We start from the raw sequence: 18,237 nt of genomic DNA on the forward strand, positions 1-18,237 counted from the left end.
TTTGTGTATTTTGTGGGTGAGCACTTTATTTGTGGGCACTACCATATCTGTTTTGACCCATATTCTATGGCTCCCCTGTAATTGCTTCCAGTAATGTTTTGGGCCACTGCTTGGCTCAGTTTGGCATAGATTTCTGCTTGGGAGTGTTCAACATGCTGTATCACAGCAGATTTAATGGCAACCATAGATACAATGTTTAGTATATAAGTGTTCTATACCAGGCATCCCCAAACTCCGGCCCTCCAGATGTTTTGGACTACAATTCCCATCTTCCCCAACCACTGGTCCTGTTAGCTAGGGATCATGGGAGTTGTAGGCCAAAAGTTTGGAGAGCCGCAGTTTGGGGACGCCTGTTCTATACAGAAGCAAACATTTGAATGCACTTATCCCTGTTTACTCACATATAGCATTAGCAAACGTGTTCTTGGCATGGAGACTACAGTACATGTGAACAATTCAAGAAATGTGGTAAATGCATTTAAATGTAACAGGGTGCACCTAGACAGGGTGCACAGGAGCTCAAACAGGTAAGGACATTTTCTGTGGTTGCTGCCACATCTGCTTTGCCCCCGGGCCTGAAGCGATATCAAGTTCATAGTAATGCAAATTGCAGAGGTCATGTGTATGTACCACTCCCATTCTGATGAATTTATTCATAGTGAGAGTTTCCACACAGTCCTGTCAACGTTGCAAGCTGGCCAAAGTTCTAGCCTTTCAAATTCTGTGTTCTCGCTTTTCAAAATCGTCAATGCAAGCTACATAAACATCAATAAAAAGTAGATTGTGTTGGATCCAATGGGACTGCGTTCAAGTCTGGGTTTACATTTACTAAACGCCAAATCCCTTTTACAGCACCCCCAAATCTATAAACACTTTCTGCTCAATTACAGAACAGCTGTTTACCGCGACTGGGAAGCTGAAAAAGACACCCTATCTTGCATCTTTTTGGTCTTCATGTGTTTCACCTGCTGCACATTGCATTTCACCGTGGCCTTTCAGCCATACCTATTTCCCAAACGGTGGCAGTGCCCTCCCCACGAGAACCCGAGCGCCTCCGGCTCCGCGACGCTCTTGGCTCTTAAGCGAGGCGGCAACACGCGTCCCCCAAAATACCGGGAGGTGTTTTGTTTTTGCAGCTCGCCTTTACACACATGCGCTAACCTCTTTCTCGGGGGCAGTGATTCTGCGTCCCGGGCGCTGGGCTGATTGGACGCGCGAGCTCCGCCTTCCCGTGCCGTGATGGCGGCGAGTGACCCGGAAACGGCCCAGAGACAAGTGAGCGTGTTGCGGAGCGGGAGGCTATTTGGGGTGTGTGTGTGTGTGTGGTCGGAATAGGGATCGGGTTCCAGGAGAATGGGGCAGGTCAGGGAAACGGGGCGTTTGCCTAAGGGGTTTTGCCTGCATGCTAAAAGCCTAAGGTAGCGATGGGGGCGCACATGTGGCTAAATATGGTTGGACTCCATCGCCCTGCAGCCCCAACGTGCACGGTTAGCGAGTTATGGGCACTGTAGTTTAGCTAGCATCACCTTGAAGTATATTAATATATTCGTCATCCCGTTGGATCTGACCCAAATCCACCGAATTCAGTAGTGGCCGGATAGGGTTAGGGTTAGGGTTAAGCTCCCAATGTGTTGGGGAGTTGGCTTGTGCTGACTACTGAAGACTTTGTTTATTCCAACAGGCATTTTGACTGAATTCTGAATTTGTCGTTTTAACTGATTTTTATTTATATTGCATCAAGTTTATTGCACATCACTTAGAAATTATTGTAGTTCAGCAGTATATAAATAAAATAAAATATTATTGCATAATTTTCTGTTAGACAGAAGAAATTGAAGCCTTGTCTGCTATATATGGCGATGAATGGTGCACCATTGATGAAGATGCAAAAGTATTCTGCATTCAGATTAGTGATTGCTTGGAAAAGCAAAAGTGGAGACTCTGTCTGCAGGTAGGTTTTCCTGTAAAATAATTGGGCTTTGAGTTTGCAACTGGATGTCTCAGGTGGGCATCTTTGAGCCAGGAGGTGTAACGTTGTAAATGTACTGTAATGTTTTATTATGTTATTCTGAAATGGTTGATTTTGAGAGGTATTGGTTGCTGTTGTTGTTGTTGTTGTTGTTGAGAGGTATTGGTTGCTGTTGTTGTTGTTGTTGTTGTTGTTGTTGTTGTTGTAAACTGCTTTGAGCTTGATTCTTTTGGTGGAAAAGCAGCATACAAATAAAATGAAGAATGAAGGAATTCTGGGTTGTGGCTTGGCCTCAGATCTTTTGGGTTTAACTTTAGCCTTCGTTATGCATTACAATATTCACATATAAGGCATTCAGGATTTCAAGCTTAGAGCAGGGCAAGTGCTTCTGCATCAGCTCCATCCTCTGACAACTGAACCGTAACTGGTTGTCTGCAAGGGGATCCCTTCATACACACAGCTGCTTCTGCACTGGGCACCCACACAATCAGGAACCCTGTACAATTGGGGGTCCCGATCCTGGGAAGCCTGTAGGCGCAAGGTGCTGCTTGTGAGCAGGGGTTCCCTTGCTGGTAACTGCACTCAACATGTAGTCTTTAGAGGTCAGAGCTAGCACGGCAATGCAGCCCTGGGGATGTGGTGAGGATTGTGACCCCACCCTGTCTTGAAACTGTTAGTGCCCTACTTACGAATAACTAGGACTATTCTTTAACACACAATTAATTTTTAAATGACGCAGTTCGGATGTAGGGAGACACATCCTACTTTATTAATTGTTGCAGAGTTCTGTAACTTTTTTAAAAGCAAAACTTTCTTTGTAGGTTAGAATTTTTTTATTTTTCCAAGTATGTTTTAAGGTTGGCAAGATAGTTCTGGGGGTTCCATCCTTTAATGTTTGCATCTGTCTCATGTATAATGCCGAAAAAATGGGAGAAGTAAAATCTGTATATTATGGGAGAGCCATAAGGGTACCTAAGATACTGATTCTGTACATGTTTATGCATAAGGTTCACTTTGCGTGCAGGACTGTCATCTAAGAATTTATGTACTAATGTTTCCACTTATTTAATACCTTAACAATGTTTTGGAACTGTCCTGCATTTCTCGTCCACCCCGTCCCCAGCTAGATTTGGAATGAAAATTTCTGGCTAATCTACTTTTAAAACTTTTCAGGTAATCCTTCCTCCTGAATATCCAACAACAGCACCACCTATTTATCAAATTAAGTAAGTGATAAGTTAATATTCTTGAAAAAAAAAAGCTTCTGTGCCTTTTGTTCCAAACTGTTAGTTTCATAATATGTAACCACACACTCTGTGTGATACACAGGCTTGTGTGGAGCAAGTGAGTGTGTGGTGACCATACACACTTCAGCTTTGGAGATTGGACCAAGAGGGAATGTAGCCCTTTGGCCAAAATCGGTTAATCGTCCTGGTTTAAAAGAACTCAGCAAACTCTAAATCAGGCATCCCCAAACTTCGGCCCTCCAGATGTTTTGGACTACAATTCCCATAATCCCTGACCACTGGTCCTGTTAGCTAGGGATCATGGGAGTTGTAGGCCAAAACATCCGGAGGGCCGCAGTTTGGGGATGCCTGCTCTAAATTATAGCAACATAAGGGAGAAAGCCTCCTGCCAACCTAGCAGTTCGAAAGCACGTCAAAATGCAAGTAGATAAATAGGAACCGCTATAGCGGGAAGGTAAACGGCGTTTCCATGTGCTGCTCTGGTTTGTCAGAAGCAGCTTTGTCATGCTGGCCACATGACCTGGAAGCTGTATGCCGGCTCCCTTGGCCAATAATGCGAGATGAGCGCGCAACCCCAGAGTCGGTCACGACTGGATCTAATGGTCAGGGGTCCCTTTACCTTTAAGGGAGAAAGCAAGTGAAAATGTGTCTCTTCCTAGTTTTTTATTATCATATTATGTGATATGGGTACTGTCCCAGTATGAAGAAGGTAGGATTGCAATGTGATTTGATTTTGCCGAAGCATATAAAATGCATAATCACGATGAGGTGTTTTTAATATCTCGAAGTAGAAAATGGTTTTAAAATGATGCAAATATTAAACTAGTACGTTCCTTTTTTATTCTAGTGCTCCTTGGCTTTCTGGACAGGAATATGCGGAACTTGGAAATTGTCTGGAAGAACTCTATGTGTAAGTTGGGCTCTGTCGGAAAACGAATCATAGAAAGAAGCATGGGAAGCTGGGATCTAGCATAGTATCTGCTTTCTGTGAAAACCATGTTTTCACAAACCAGCAGAGAGGGGGTGCGGCTGTATCTGTAAATCGTATTGAAAGAGCCATGGAAGCATAGCTGCTGCCATGCTGCTTTTATTGTAGTTATTTGTATGTTTTCAGATTATATGTTAATGCGTAATCATTTTTCTATGTTTTTATTCTTGGTTTTATTCGTAAGCCTCCTTGAATCCTGTTAGAGCAAAAGGTGGGGAATGAATGAATGAATAACAAACAAAGAAACAAACAAGCAAGCAAGCGTAATAATAATAATAAATGGCATGGTTATATTTTTAAAAGTCCAAATGCTGTCCTGAAATGTTTTATACATAATTCCAGCAGGTGGCAGCAATGTTGAAAAAGCATTATGATGCAGAACCTTTTTCTGGAAGTGAAGATTTATGGATCTTATACAAAGTAGTCCAATCTGTTTTAGTGAGACAACTGTTATAGCAAAGCTAGGCAAAGGCCATGCGTTATGGTGTAACATCACGTGGCACATACTTCTGAGGAAGCATGTATAGGTTTGCACTTCCTGACTGCTCTCTTTCAAAACCTAAAGAACAAGCCACTCTGTGTCCCTGGAATGAAAGTGGTGTGTCATGGGATATTTTTACACAACAAGGCTCCTGAACCACATCTGAAACATATAGATTTCTATGATGCTATCCATTAAAAAAGTAATTTTAGAGTAGATTTGTATATTTTGTATCATGCTTTTCAGACAGAATCTCGGTGAAAGCATCCTTTATCTGTGGGTGGAGAAGATACGTGAATTTTTGATAGAAAAATCACAGTCTTCTGATTCAGGTAAGGTGATAAATGGGTCTGGGCAACGCTCTGGAGCAGGTTTTGGGAACACGTGGGGAAAGGAAGGAGAAGTCCTGTTGCACACACATAGCTCTGCTCATACGGCACTACATATAACCCTAGATGATTACTTTTGCTCATTACTATGTAGAAAAACCACAAGTGAGAAGTGAGAAGGCTGTGTTAAAGCTTGTTGGGCACCATGTGACCCAATAAGCAGAAGTACATGCAGGGCTCAGACATGGGAAGGGCTATGGCAGTCAACATAGTTCGTTCACTGTAAGGCCCCAGTGCAGCTGGATCAGGTGAGGCAGCATAAATAAAGCTAGAGGCAGGCTAAGATGCTTTCAGTTGCTTGAGAAAATAATCAATTTTGCTTTCTATAGTCCCCCCCCCAAAAAAACCCCCAATTTCAAGCAAAGTATTACATCTAGTTCCAATAGATCAGTAGATTATTTTTAAAAAGGCACTTTTAGCCACTTCTCAGAGGCCTCAGCATTTCTCCTAAAGTGAGAAACGGTAAGTGAGAGTGCTATTAAAGCAGGAACTCCAGCTGCAGTTTAGTAAGTGTTTAATAATATCTGATAGCAGAACTGAAACCAGGAATACAAAAATATTTATGCAATAGAAATAGTACTAATTAATATTGTATGTGGGTTAAGATTCTGGAATATTTATTTATTGTTTTTATTTATTTCATGTATCAATTGCTTCCAACAAGACATTGCAAAGCGGTTAAACAATATAGACACAATTTTCAAGCCCAGTGCTGATACAGACAGGGAATAAAAATCTGTACTTAACAGACTTGTTGTGAAAGCAAGGCCTTCCATTAAAATCCAAAAAAAATAATTGAGATGGAACCTGACTGATTTGTAACAGGAAGGAGTTCCAAAGGGTGGGAGCCACCAAACCAAATTCTTGCTTCTTTGTCAACAGAACAGCAACACAGTTGGAATATACAGGCATGTGGTCTGGCATTTCTGTTATTCCTCCAAATTGCAATTTTATCATCTTGATACAAAAAATAAATAAGAGACATTTCAGTATGATAGTTCATGTTTAGTTTCTTCCTGAAGGGTGTCACATTTATTGGGGAAATTAATAGGTAGATTACAACACTTAGGGTGGGATCTTTAATGTGATCTGTACTTTTTTTTGACAACTATTGGTGTGGCTTTGAAAACTGCAGGATTTGCAGCACACATATTTTTATGCTATCCTCTGCAAAGCATTCTTGAACCCAGACGTGCATTGAGCCATGCCTGCATTTGGTAATTCTCTCTGCCCTCTAGTGGTATAACGTTTTGGTGTCATGTACTAGGGAATCAGCATGTGGGTGAAAATGACTGGAGCATCCTGAGAGATATAGTGGACATTAAGCAGAATAAGGGGTGTTACAGTAATCTGTGCCAAATAATTTGCATTTCTTTACCCCATATAGATTATTGATGAAATTTTAGTAACCATCTGAACTTTGCTTCAGTTTATCTGAAGTGGTACTCTTACTACGTTTTTCAAGGCTTTTGAATATGTGAGAGTCACATAGCAGGAATGGGAAATTTAGACATACAAACGGTGTTTGCACACATGTTTGTGATCCCTGGAGGTAATTTTTGCAAGTTCAAAATGCACAGAAGTTAAATGGCAAGATCTGCGTAATACTTGCTATGCTACTGTATGTTTCTTCTCTAAATCTGCACATGCAAAATTTACCCTTGTGTTTCTTTTAAACCCTGAAAAATACAATGTGTGAGTCTCACTTCATGCATTTTCCCTTTTTTTCTAATATGGGAAGCACTTGGATGTCAGAAAAATAATGAAAATTGTCTGTAGGTTGTTATGTACAATTGCACATGTAGGTATTCCTAGTAGTGGGTCCAAAATATTTTATAATACTGGTACTTTACATGTAGTTCTGATTTGCTCTGCCCTCTGAATGACCAATGTGTCCTTTTTATTTATTTTTCAAAGTATGTGTTAAATGTGTTTCTTAAGGCCAGTTGCAAATGTAATTGTACCACTAACTTCCCCACAGTTGCTACCAATCACTTAAAATAGTTTGAACTGTCAAGAAAGCCTTTTAAAGCAAGTATTGCTTTTATACCAGTAGGACCAGATGTTAAAAAAATTACAGAAGAAACTGATCTGGAGTATGAAGACAATTTTTCACTGGAGCATCAACCCCTCCGGGAATGTGCAGCTGTAACTCTGAATTTTGATCTGTCAGAAAGCCAAGAAGGTAGAGTAGCTATTGCTGTTTAGTTATGTTTCCACTCTTACTTTTGTGTCTTTTAAAAAATATATATGAAACGGTGCTCATGAAGTGGAGCCAAGTACATTGCAAGCCATGTGAAAGCACTGCTGCAAATCATTTTGTCCTCCTGTGACTTATTCTGTGTTAGGTAAAGGTAAAGGGACCCCTGACCATTAGGTCCAGTCGTGACTGACTCTGGGGTTGAGGTGCTCATCTCGCATTATTGGCCAGGGAGCCAGCGTACAGCTTCCAGGTCATGTGGCCAGCATGACAAAGCCGCTTCTGGCGAACCAGAGCAGCACACGGAAACGCTGTTTACCTCCCTGCTGTAGCGGTACCTATTTATCTACTTGCACTTTGACATGCTTTCGAACTGCAAGGTTGGCAGGAGCTGGGACCGAGCAACGGGAGCTCACCCTGTCACGGGGATTCGAACCGCCGACCTTCTGATCGGCAAGCCCTAGGCTCTGTGGTTTAACCCACTGCGCCACCTGCGTCCCTTCTGTGTTAGGTACCTGCACTGTATTGTCTGATTTTTTGATTAAAAATGGGTCTTGCAAAATAGAAAGCAGAACTGATGCCTTTGTGAAGGCAGTGAACATTTTCAAAGGGACTGATTCCCTAAAGCTTGTCTCCAACTTCTGCATGTTAGACATGGGTGTCTGAGCTAGGGAAGACTACATGCACAGATCTCTGTGGGAACTGGAACCCTGATCATTCTTTCCTGAACCTTCTCTCCTCAGATATCCACCTCACTCAGCACATGGACATCAGAGGTGGGATCAGAAAATGCCATAGCTCTCACACTGCTCTCTATGTGTGGACCCCCTTACCATGATTGTGAAGGGATCAATAGGGAAGTTACTGTTGATACAGTGAATGGCTTAGCAAATGGCATGGTGCAGAAGAGAGAGGAGTGTGATCCTAGGTGAGATTACACTATATGATTAGAAGAGTCAGGCATGGAGATTCCCCCCCACTATATCTTGCATTTTGTAAATATTGGTAAATATTGTTGCGTACATGAGCATGAATTGAGCCTTTGGTACATGTGCTCCGCTCTGCTCGCACACAGCAATTCCCCAACTTTCTTCCCAGTTTGAGGCAGCGTTTCGTTTGCAGTTTTTAACCCATAGTAAACTTGTAGCAAGCCGTAGAAAATGAAAGCTTTAAAAGTTGATGGAAGGCAAGAGAAGAAATCAGTGTAAATGATTTAAAAGAGAGGGGTGAAGCTTGAGATCGTAGGAGACAGAGGGAGAGACTAGTGGGGCATTCTGAATTACCGGTAGTTGGAGAGATGGTACAGTAGCCAACCTTTGCACAAAACCTACATTCTTAAATTTGCAGATGAAGAGCTGCCTCCAATTTATCATGGAAACCCAATTACAGACCGAAGAAGCACTTTCCAGGCACATTTAGCACCTGTTGTGAGCCCCAAACAGGTTAGTAAATCTGCTTTCTGACAGGCCTTTCAGTCTTTCCTCCTCTCTAGGTTATAAGTATGTATACAGGTATACATAATTATACATTCGTAAGTATGTATGTATATGTTCTCATTTGCTTAACACAGACACCACAAATATGTTTTCTTCTGCAAAATACAGATTTCTGTCATCCATTCCAGAGGGTCTTACTGGCTTAAATATTGCTATACAGATTAAAATGAACGACCTGGGGAATTTAGATTCAGGATCATCTTGAAAGAAGAGATGTATGGTAGCCTTTTGGAGCCAGGATATTTGTAAAAAAAGAGAGGTGTGCAGTAATTTAGATTCAAGATAATCGGATAAGAAAAGATAGAGTTGTATATTTGGCTTGAAGCTGAGCAGTGGATTGCATAGCTCTGGGATAACTTACGGAGTTCTACAGGCATTATCTGTTCTGTGAAAGCTTTTATTTGAAAAGCATAAGACCAAAGTATCCACAGTGGCCAGCTTTAAAGAAGGTAAAGGACCCCTGACCGTTAACTCCAGTCGCAGACAACTCTGGGCTTGCGGCGCTCATCTCGCTTTACAGGCCGAGGGCATTTGTCCGCAGACAGTTTTCCCGGGTCATGTGCCCAGCATGACTAAGCCGCTTCTGCTGCAACGGGACACCAAAACCAGAGCAGCGCACGGAAACGCCGTTTACCTTCCCGCCGGAGTGGTACCTATTTATCTACTTGCACTTCGTGCTTTCAAACTGCTAGGTGGGCAGGAGCTGGGACCGAGTACCCGGAGCTCACCCCGTCGCAGGGATTCGAACCGCCAACCTTCTGATTGGCAAGCCCAAGTGGCACAGTGGTTTAGACCACAGTGCCACCTGCGTCCCTTGGCCAGCTTTATGCCTGAGGGAAATACATCTGTGAGCAACTGTAGTGGGATTTGGTGCAGTGCAAACGCATCCTTTGTTTCCTAGGCTGTTCCCCTCTGCTGACATAAATACCTGTGGTGACTGAAGTTTGAAGGGACCTGATGGTCATCTAGTCCAACCCCCTGCAATGCAGGCATCTCAACATGTGGTCCACCATCCAATTTGAAACCATACCTGCTTAGCTTTGCAAATTTGCCAGAAGTTTTATTGCTGCATCACTAGAGTTTGGAGTATTGCCCACTGGCCTCAGTGGGACATACTCCTGAGTAGATATTCATAGGAATGCACTATTAATGCACACATACCAGACTGTGCCAGCTCAGTCCCATTTGCATGGTGGTGGAAACTGTTCTAGAATTGCTGGTTGATTATTAGCACAGTTAGTTATTTACATTGCCCTCCTTTGGTGCATTTTTCCCCTTAGAAAGGGAAATATATGATTTGGGAAACTGTTTTCAAAGCAAATTTCTCTTTGCAGATACTGTGAACTGTGTCTTGAGGTATGCTATATCAGTCCCCCCCCCCCTCCCCAGCATAGTAAGTGAATTTGCTGTGAAATAATGGGAATACTGCAAAGATAAATATTGGAGATGTATTTTGATAACTCTAGAGAGATGGCTTTCCCCCTCCCTTTTGAATTAAAAGCAATTTGCTTGCCAGGCATGTTTTCTCAAGCTCTCACAGCTTTAATAATGTTTTGCTTAAAGTGGTATTAATTATGCATTGTTTATTAAAACAGTTTTTTCATCACAAGGTTTATCTAGTACAGGGAAACATGAGCCATCTGATAAGAACAGAACAATAGGTAACTACGTTTAAGGAGATATGGGAGGAAAGGACAACTAATAAACTACCATCTAATTCTTTATTGAGCTCTTAGGGCCTACAGTGCAGACAAAGATTAAATGTGTAAAAGGGGTATTGGAGGAATCTTGATTATTTCCACAGATTAACACAATAGATTCTGTAACCTATTGGGCAAAAAAGCAACCCAGTGTGTTGTTGGTGTTGTTGTTGTTTTAATCCACATACTGTTGATCCTGTTGATTTAAGTTTCTGAGTGAGAAAAAAGCTTTACAGGCTACACAGAGTGACATAGAGCTCAAACAGAAAGATGGTGTGTGGGTCTGGGGTGCCAACCCCCAGAAGCAGCCTTTGATGTCTTGATCTGTAAAGGCCTGTTGACGTTATTCCTACCGCTTCGTATTTCATTTTCTTACACAGAGAGCCCCTTGTGATTTTCTAGATCAGGCAGTGCATCTTCTCTGGCATCTGATCAGTAGTGTTTTGTTTTAATAAGATATCAAGGGCCCCATTTTTCACCTCCTAACATGCCTTGCCAAATGTACAAGACTGGCCCTGGCTGCTCACATTTCTAAGCATACGAAACTTTTCCCAAGGCTAAGAGCTGCAGGTCGATCTTCCTCCAGCACTTTCCTTCCACAACAGTTTGCTATATCCTTCATCTTCTTCTCTTTACTCCATCCACACTCTTCATTTAAAATTTTGACAATGGCTTGAATCCCAAGTACATCTTCCGTTCATGGACTCCCTCATTTCCCAATACCACTTTGAAGGACCCCAAAGAGCAGAATTGCAGAGGTCTGTGGAGAAAAGGGTGTGTATGTGTGGAGATGGGAAGGTATATTCTATGAGCTCTGCTCTGTCTAGAGAAGGAAATGTAGGATCTCAGCTTATGTTTGCATCACATTTTTCAGCCATTCTCAAAGTGCATTTTAAAATATGTATAGTTATATCAAAACTAAGGACATTGGTGATACAGTCCAAGTTCCAGACTCTTTCCTCCAAAGGAAAGGGATAGAAGGTACTACAGATGAACATGGAGGGTGGGATATGGTAAGAAAAAATGCTAACCCAAGAATCAGCCCTTCTGTCGATCTGTAACCTGTTCTTTTCTTTTCTCCCCCCATCCCAGTCCATGTTCCTTGTAAGCCCCAACAGTCTATGTAGCTGAAGGGGCACCCTTGGTTGTCTTGGAAAGATCTTCATTGCACTCGTGGTCTTTGGAGTTTTGTGGTTAAAACATTAACTTCCTTGAGCAGCACTATCTCAGGTGGTACTAGGTGCATTTTACCATTACATCTATATCTTAAATCAGCCTTTGCCAACCTTGTGCCCACCAGATATTTTGAAATACAATTCCTGTCATCCTATTGGCCATGCTGACTGATAGGCATTGTGGTACAAAACATCTTGAGGCCACCAGGTTAGCAAAGGCTGTCTTAAAGTTTGCACTTGCAGGCTGTTGCCCTGGGCACATTTGCACAGATGTATACATCACTGCATCCAGTGGCATTTACTGCCAAGGAAACATGTACTTGCGCAAATGAGTAATTTCTTATACCAGAAGTATGGACGCCATATTGCAGTCTGCACAACTGTTGCATTTAATTTAATTGAAATGTTTTAGTAGTAACCACAGAGAATGAGCCTTGTTTGCAAAACCTTAAAAGTGAAGCATATAAGTATTTATATGTTGGGTGAAAAAAAAAGCTTTTTTTTCTTTTGTAGGTGAAAAATGTTCTTGCTGATTTGTACAAGAATAAGAAAATAGCCAGTGCTACTCACAATATATACGCATACAGGTGAGTAGCCAATTTTCAGTGGCAATTATTTCAGAGGGATGAACGAGAGAAACATCTGCCTTGATTCTGTTACCTTAATAGCATCAAAACAGTCTCGCACTGTCATACAGTGTAACTGCAGGTGGTTATGAGAGATTTTAAGGCATTAGAATAAAAACAAAAGTCTCTTAAACAATATTGTTGAGATATGTACTATAGTGGTACCTCGGTTTATAAACACAATTGATTCCGGAAGTCTGTTCATAAACTGAAGCGTTCATAAACTGAAGCGAACTTTCCCATTGAAAGTAATGGAAAGTGGATTAATCTGTTCCAGACGGTCCAAGGAGTACTTAAACTGAAGCGTTCATAAACTGAAGCGAACTTTCCCATTGAAAGTAATGGAAAGTGGATTAATCCGTTCCAGACGGGTCCGCGGAGTACTCAACCTGAAGCGTACTTAACCCGAAGCATGGGTGTAATTGGTTACGGAAGTCTGTTCATAAACTGAAGCATTCATAAACTGAAGCGAACTTTCCCATTGAAAGTAATGGAAAGTTAATTAATCTGTTCCAGATGGGTCCGCGGCGTTTGTAAACCGAAAATTCGTAAACCGAGGTGTTCATAAACCGAGGTTCCACTGTATAGGATAAGCAGCAAACATGTAAGGATGTTTGCTTTTTCCTTGACACTTTTTGTTTCACTTTTTGATTTTAGGATATACTGTGAAGATAAGCAGACTTTCTTACAGGATTGTGAAGATGATGGTGAAACAGCCGCAGGTGGACGTCTTCTCCATCTCATGCAGGTAAACAAAACCAATTGGTAATTGGAGAATTCCCCCCCCCCAGTGTTTGGATTGTAGTTCTAAAATAAAGTTTATTCTACAAATCTGTATTTATGGGAGTGTAGCTGATAGATAGATGATGGATAGATAGAGAGATAGATGATAGATATAACCCATTAGAAAGTATTATTTGAGTATTTTGACACATGGGAGCTAAATGATGGAAATACTGTAAAGTAATAAAAATATCCTGCCATCCAGGTACTATTTAGTGGAAATATCAGTTTCTAGGCATAGAATTACAAGATCCGCAGAAAGATACTAGAGACAGAAGCACTGAAAATGGCAGTCTGTGCCTAATTTCCCGTTTCCTTTACATTACATTTACATTATGGTGCAGTGAGATTCCTTGCCCAGATGCCACACATCACTGGCTGACGGGACTTGGGTGTTTCAAAATGTGGTGACATCACATCACATAGTAGCCCAGTTCACACATCACATCAAACCATAATTAACCATAAACTCTGCACCTGCTGAAAAGTTCCCCATCCTCCTCGTGTGCCAGTCCATAAAAGATTAAAACAGTAGAAGAATCAAGCACATTTTTTTAAAAAAAATTAAATCGCTAGCTTTCTATTTAAAAAAAGAGAGGAAATAAGTAATTAGCCTCCCCTGTGGGGAAAGGAAATTGACGCAGAGCAATTCTCAGGGAGGCTACTCAAGGGGAGATTAGTCACTAATCCCCCCAATGTAATCAATAGATGGCAATAAAATTGCTTGAACCTGTAAATTAGAAGCGCTTCATTTAAAGGCATGGGAGCCCCGAAAAGCCTTAATAGTACTCAGACTCTCAACTGCGAAAAGAGTAGCCGTGCAACTGGGATTTATTACAAAAGAAATTGCTATGAATTGTATTTGAAACAAAGAGGACCACCTTTTTAAAAGGTCTGTGTGCTATTTCCTTTTAGTAGATCTCAGGTAGATATAGACAACATGACCTGTTCATGTTTTACAGTTTTGAACATTTGGAATTTGATGTCTGCGACAGAATTTGGTTTTTGGAGAAACCCAACATGGTTTTAAAATGTCTGGGACTTAAAGCATTCGACAATGACTTCGCAGAGATTTGGTGTTGTTTTCTTGTATGACTCAGAAACTCTGACCTCCCCGTCAGAGAGCACTTTGGGAAGGACCTACTTGGCTAAATGATGGGGGGAAAGCGTATTTGTTATCATAAATTATTTACTGTTTGTATATGTTGGTGAAAACAACAAAACTTTTAAAGAATCTTTCTGGATCTTACAACGGAGATAATATGAAAGCGTAGGCCATGGTCCTAATCTGGTCCAAGGGCATGAATTCGTTTCTGCATGCTGATCAGCCTTATGGTTGTATTTTAAGACGAGATACAGGCACTGGGCAGGTAAAAGATTGTGTCCAGCATTCCATGGGTCCCTCATGCTTCAGCCTCATCTAATATATGGACTCTAAGAGGCTTCAGGTTGCTGTAGCTTCTCTTCCAGCTTGCACTTGCTGCAGGTGTAGTGTTGCACGTTCTCAGTCAGGAAGACAAACGGGGCACAGGTGTTGCAGGTCACTGCAGCAGCTCCCTCTCCGTCCATGTCTCTTGGTTGTATGTACACTGTGAGATAGCACACTGGGAATCCTCATCAAACTCTGCTAAACGCTCTCGCAATGCCCCTGGTTACACGTCATGGCCAGAAGAGCTTCACCTGCTGGGTTTTTCCCCCTGTAGTGATTTTAGCCTTCGCTGAATGGGAGGTCTAGGGTCCGGCAGGTGGCGCTGCTGCCTCCGCTCCTGCAACCCTCTATATTTCATTTACAATAACTCTCCTCTTCCTGCTGTACTTCTTTTCCAATAGTGAGAGTAGTTATCAGTCAGATGCTGAATTTATTAAGTATATGCTGGATATGCCCAAATTGTTGATGTACCAGTGCAGAATTTGAGTTTCTGGACCAATGTCAGCTTTTCTTATTAAAGAATTTTGGGCAAGGGAAGAAGGAGTTGGCTTGTGCTAAAAAAAAAGGGGGGGTGTTTATTTCTAGAAATAGTCCAGAGAGTGGCATCAACAATGACATGCGCTCATTGTATACAGGAGAGCACATCCAGGCAGACACAAATCACACAGCTTATCTTCCAGATGTTAATGGACAAGTGTTTTTTAATACAGATCCTGGATGTCCGCAATGTTCTGGTGGTGGTGTCCCGCTGGTATGGTGGTATCCTTCTGGGACCAGATCGTTTTAAACACATCAACAATTGTGCCAGAAATATACTTGTGGAACAGAACTACACCAATTCCCCTGTAAGTCTACCCTAATAGCAATGGCTTCTGTTAATTGGCTGCTGAAATGCCATACACATAGACACTCTCTAAAATGTAACTGATTTTTTCAATTTAGTTGTTGCATGAGAAAACTACTATTTATAATTTTTCCCAAGTTTAAAAGTAGTTTGGTGGGAAAGCTTTTTCAAGGAAAAGTTTGTGTTTTGGTGCATATTATTTCTCATGCCCAAACCCCAGACTGACGGTTTTCTCCTTCACCTCCCCACAAGTTCAGTGTGGGACTGGTTCCGAGAAGGAAGCAATGGAATAAAGTCAGAGGTGCATGCCTGTGGGGGTGGCTAAACGCCACTTTTCGGTCTTGCTTCCTTTTCTGCTTGATGTGTTTGTGGCATGATTTCTGTGGCAAAAGGAAAGAACAGGAGTTGGCAGATGAGCACTGAAGACAGAGAGGGAAAGATCAAGTAGCAGCATGAAACATGGCAAAGCTAAGATATGTAATAAGAGGAGATTAGGTGGGTAGTGGTGGAGAGATGGAGAATTTTAAAGGTACCGGTAAAGGCTATAGAAAGTGACAGAGGTTCTTGAACTTTTAGGAGACTAATTTCCACCCTGTGTTAAAGGTAATTTTGTAAACAGGGTATAAAACCTGTAAAAACTTCCATGTTCATCTGAAATCAACTGTCTTTTGTACCAGTTGCTAAGTTGTTTGGAATGCATCCAATACTTAAAACTTTTCAGAGCCCTAAAACGCCACCTGCTCTGAAAAAAACATGTGGTGTTTTATGATTCAGTGGGTTATACAATAGTATTATTGATCTTGGTCATATAAAAGAGGGGGTAAATGAAGCATAATAGTCTAAACATTACTCTTTTAAAAATTATATTAATCAGAAACAACACCAGTGTGCCATGGAAAGTACAGTGTAATTTATTTACGATATGTTGTTAATGCAGTGCCTGTTTTCTGTTCAGAAAGTGACAAGAAAGTGTTCAGAATGTGACAAGTGACAAGAAACAGCTCCAGTTGTATTGTCTGTCACTCATACCTAGGAGAAAACAGTTCTTATATAAAGCCTAACAGCAAGAAGTTGAAATGGAATCTGTTCTGTAATGTCTCCCATGGTTATGAATGGTTAGCATCATTCTGCAGACAACTTTCTCCCTTCAGAAATAATCTTAATGATATAAGTATAAATCTTTTCAGAATCCATTCAGTGAATCAGGAAAATATAAAACTAAACAGAGTATTAATTGTAGATCATTAACCTTGAAAGTATCCTACCAGTGCAGAAAAGCACAGCTGCTTATGCAGAGTAAGAAATAAGTTGTACTCATTTTGATTTTTTTCCTCCTCCTCTCTAGGAAAATTTATCTAAGCAACTGGGGAAGAACAAAAGAATAAGGAAGGACAAGAAGAAAATGTAACATTAATTCAGTTTGCAAAATCGCATAGCCATTTTATCTTTCCCCTGTATGTATGCAGTTAAAACACCAGTCACTCAGATAGTGAAAGGAACTTTTGTAATCCTACATGTTTTATCTTGAAGACATGGAAATATTTTGGAGTAAAAAGAAATATTTCATAGTAATAGAACTCAGTGGCAGCACCAGAAAATGTTTTTAGTTTGTTCAATGCCTCAGTTGCTCAGAAACCAAGGCCTTAAACAAATGAGATTTCTTTTGTATTCAGTTACTTAATTTGTTAAGAACAATTAAATGAGGAAATTCAGTGTTTCCCTGTCTTATCTTTCACTTCTGGGGAAGGGTTTCTGTTAACATATGGAAGGAAGAATTCATTGCACCAAGTAGGAATCGCAAAACACCTTTGAAAAATGAAACTTCATCCTACTGTCAAGTTTGTACTGTTTTTTCAATTCCCAGTTTTTCTTACTGGCAAGTTTCTATGCTATAGTCTGGCCATCAAACTAACTCTTATAAGTGAGGTTCACCTGAAGTAATACATAACATTTCTTCTTCTTTGACAATCACTTGTAGCCGAGTAAGATTGTCTTCCATAAACACGGTTTTAACAATGAGTCTGTAAGTGACTGTGGAGACCAATTCTGGATCCACACATCCTTCCACAGTGGGGGCATTGGAACAATGGTATGTAAAAGTGCTTAATGCTAGCTGAATCATATGTTTTAATTGATTTGCAATCTTGGGGATTTACAAAAAATCTCATTTGAACAGCATGCTCACTACTGTGATGATTTTAAGTGTATTTCATATTGAAATAGAACTGTGAGACAATTTTAATGCCTATTATAGTTTCTTCATAAAATATTGAACTCGCTTCTTGTGGATTGTAGGTCTGCAAGTGGAAATTGCTGTTTGGTTGTCTACACACCTGAGACGCTAAGTTGATAGTATGGGGCGTCAAGTTCATGTGTATTTGCAAACTCTTTTACTCTGAATTTATTAGTCTTATTTGTTTTTTTCAATTTGCGATCCAGTTCTTTAAAGTGTCATGGGCACAGTTGTATTGAATGGATTAAATTAGGTTTTTATTTATGGCATCTTTACCAATATCAAAGAAAAGCGAATTTGATATCCATCAACTACAAAAGTATAAAATCACTTCTGACAGTAACTCCATTATAAAAATGCAGTAAAAGTTCTTGGATTTTTATTTTTACTCTTGACACTGAATGAAATAAACCTGCTCTCATAGTTCTTTGCGAAAGCTTTTTTTTGTGGTCAACTATTGACAGAGTCAATACTGGTTAGAATTGAGGAAACACGTAGTACCTACATTATAAATTTGAAAGTATTGTCCTAGCTGCCAACATCACCTATTGATCCTGATTGCTATTAAGGAAACAGCCCTTGTCATCAGTAAGCAGTCTTGTCTGTAGTGTGGGGTCTTGGTTTTGTGCTCTGCAAGTGGTTGGGTATGGTCAGAGAAGCAGTTTATAGTAGGAATG

General features: G+C 40.8%; 1 protein-coding gene across 6 annotated transcripts; it reads left to right on the forward strand.

Moving 5' to 3' along the window:
- The first annotated feature begins 946 nt into the window (after positions 1 to 946).
- Positions 947 to 17,983, forward strand: IMPACT (impact RWD domain protein). Of its 6 annotated transcripts, none has more exons than XM_088676306.1 (11): positions 947 to 1,275; positions 1,823 to 1,951; positions 3,143 to 3,195; positions 4,064 to 4,126; positions 4,932 to 5,017; positions 7,131 to 7,259; positions 8,622 to 8,716; positions 12,159 to 12,232; positions 12,929 to 13,019; positions 15,194 to 15,328; positions 16,673 to 17,983. In XM_088676306.1, the coding sequence occupies exons 1-11, from the start codon at positions 1,240 to 1,242 to the stop codon at positions 16,733 to 16,735; spliced, it is 954 nt and encodes a 317-aa protein (XP_088532432.1). In that variant the 5' UTR covers positions 947 to 1,239; the 3' UTR covers positions 16,736 to 17,983. The 6 variants fall into 6 exon arrangements, with proteins under 6 accessions (XP_088532432.1, XP_088532431.1, XP_088532429.1 ...); XM_088676305.1 differs by having other exon boundaries at positions 970 to 1,275; positions 7,128 to 7,259; XM_088676303.1 differs by having other exon boundaries at positions 1,225 to 1,308; positions 7,128 to 7,259.
- The last annotated feature ends 254 nt before the right edge of the window (positions 17,984 to 18,237 follow it).

Source organism: Zootoca vivipara, chromosome 8 (genome assembly GCF_965207765.1).
Source record: "Zootoca vivipara chromosome 8, rZooViv2.hap1.1, whole genome shotgun sequence".
NCBI lineage: Eukaryota > Metazoa > Chordata > Lepidosauria > Squamata > Lacertidae > Zootoca > Zootoca vivipara.

Bases quoted from the DNA above. Each gene is read 5' to 3' on its own strand.
- IMPACT (XM_088676303.1), top strand. From the start codon at position 1,240: ATGGCGGCGAGTGACCCGGAAACGGCCCAGAGACAAGTGAGCGTGTTG. The intron at 3,196-4,063 runs GTAAGTGATAAG...TTTTTATTCTAG, and splicing joins CCACCTATTTATCAAATTAA to TGCTCCTTGGCTTTCTGGAC. The intron at 15,329-16,672 runs GTAAGTCTACCC...CCTCCTCTCTAG, and splicing joins AGAACTACACCAATTCCCCT to GAAAATTTATCTAAGCAACT.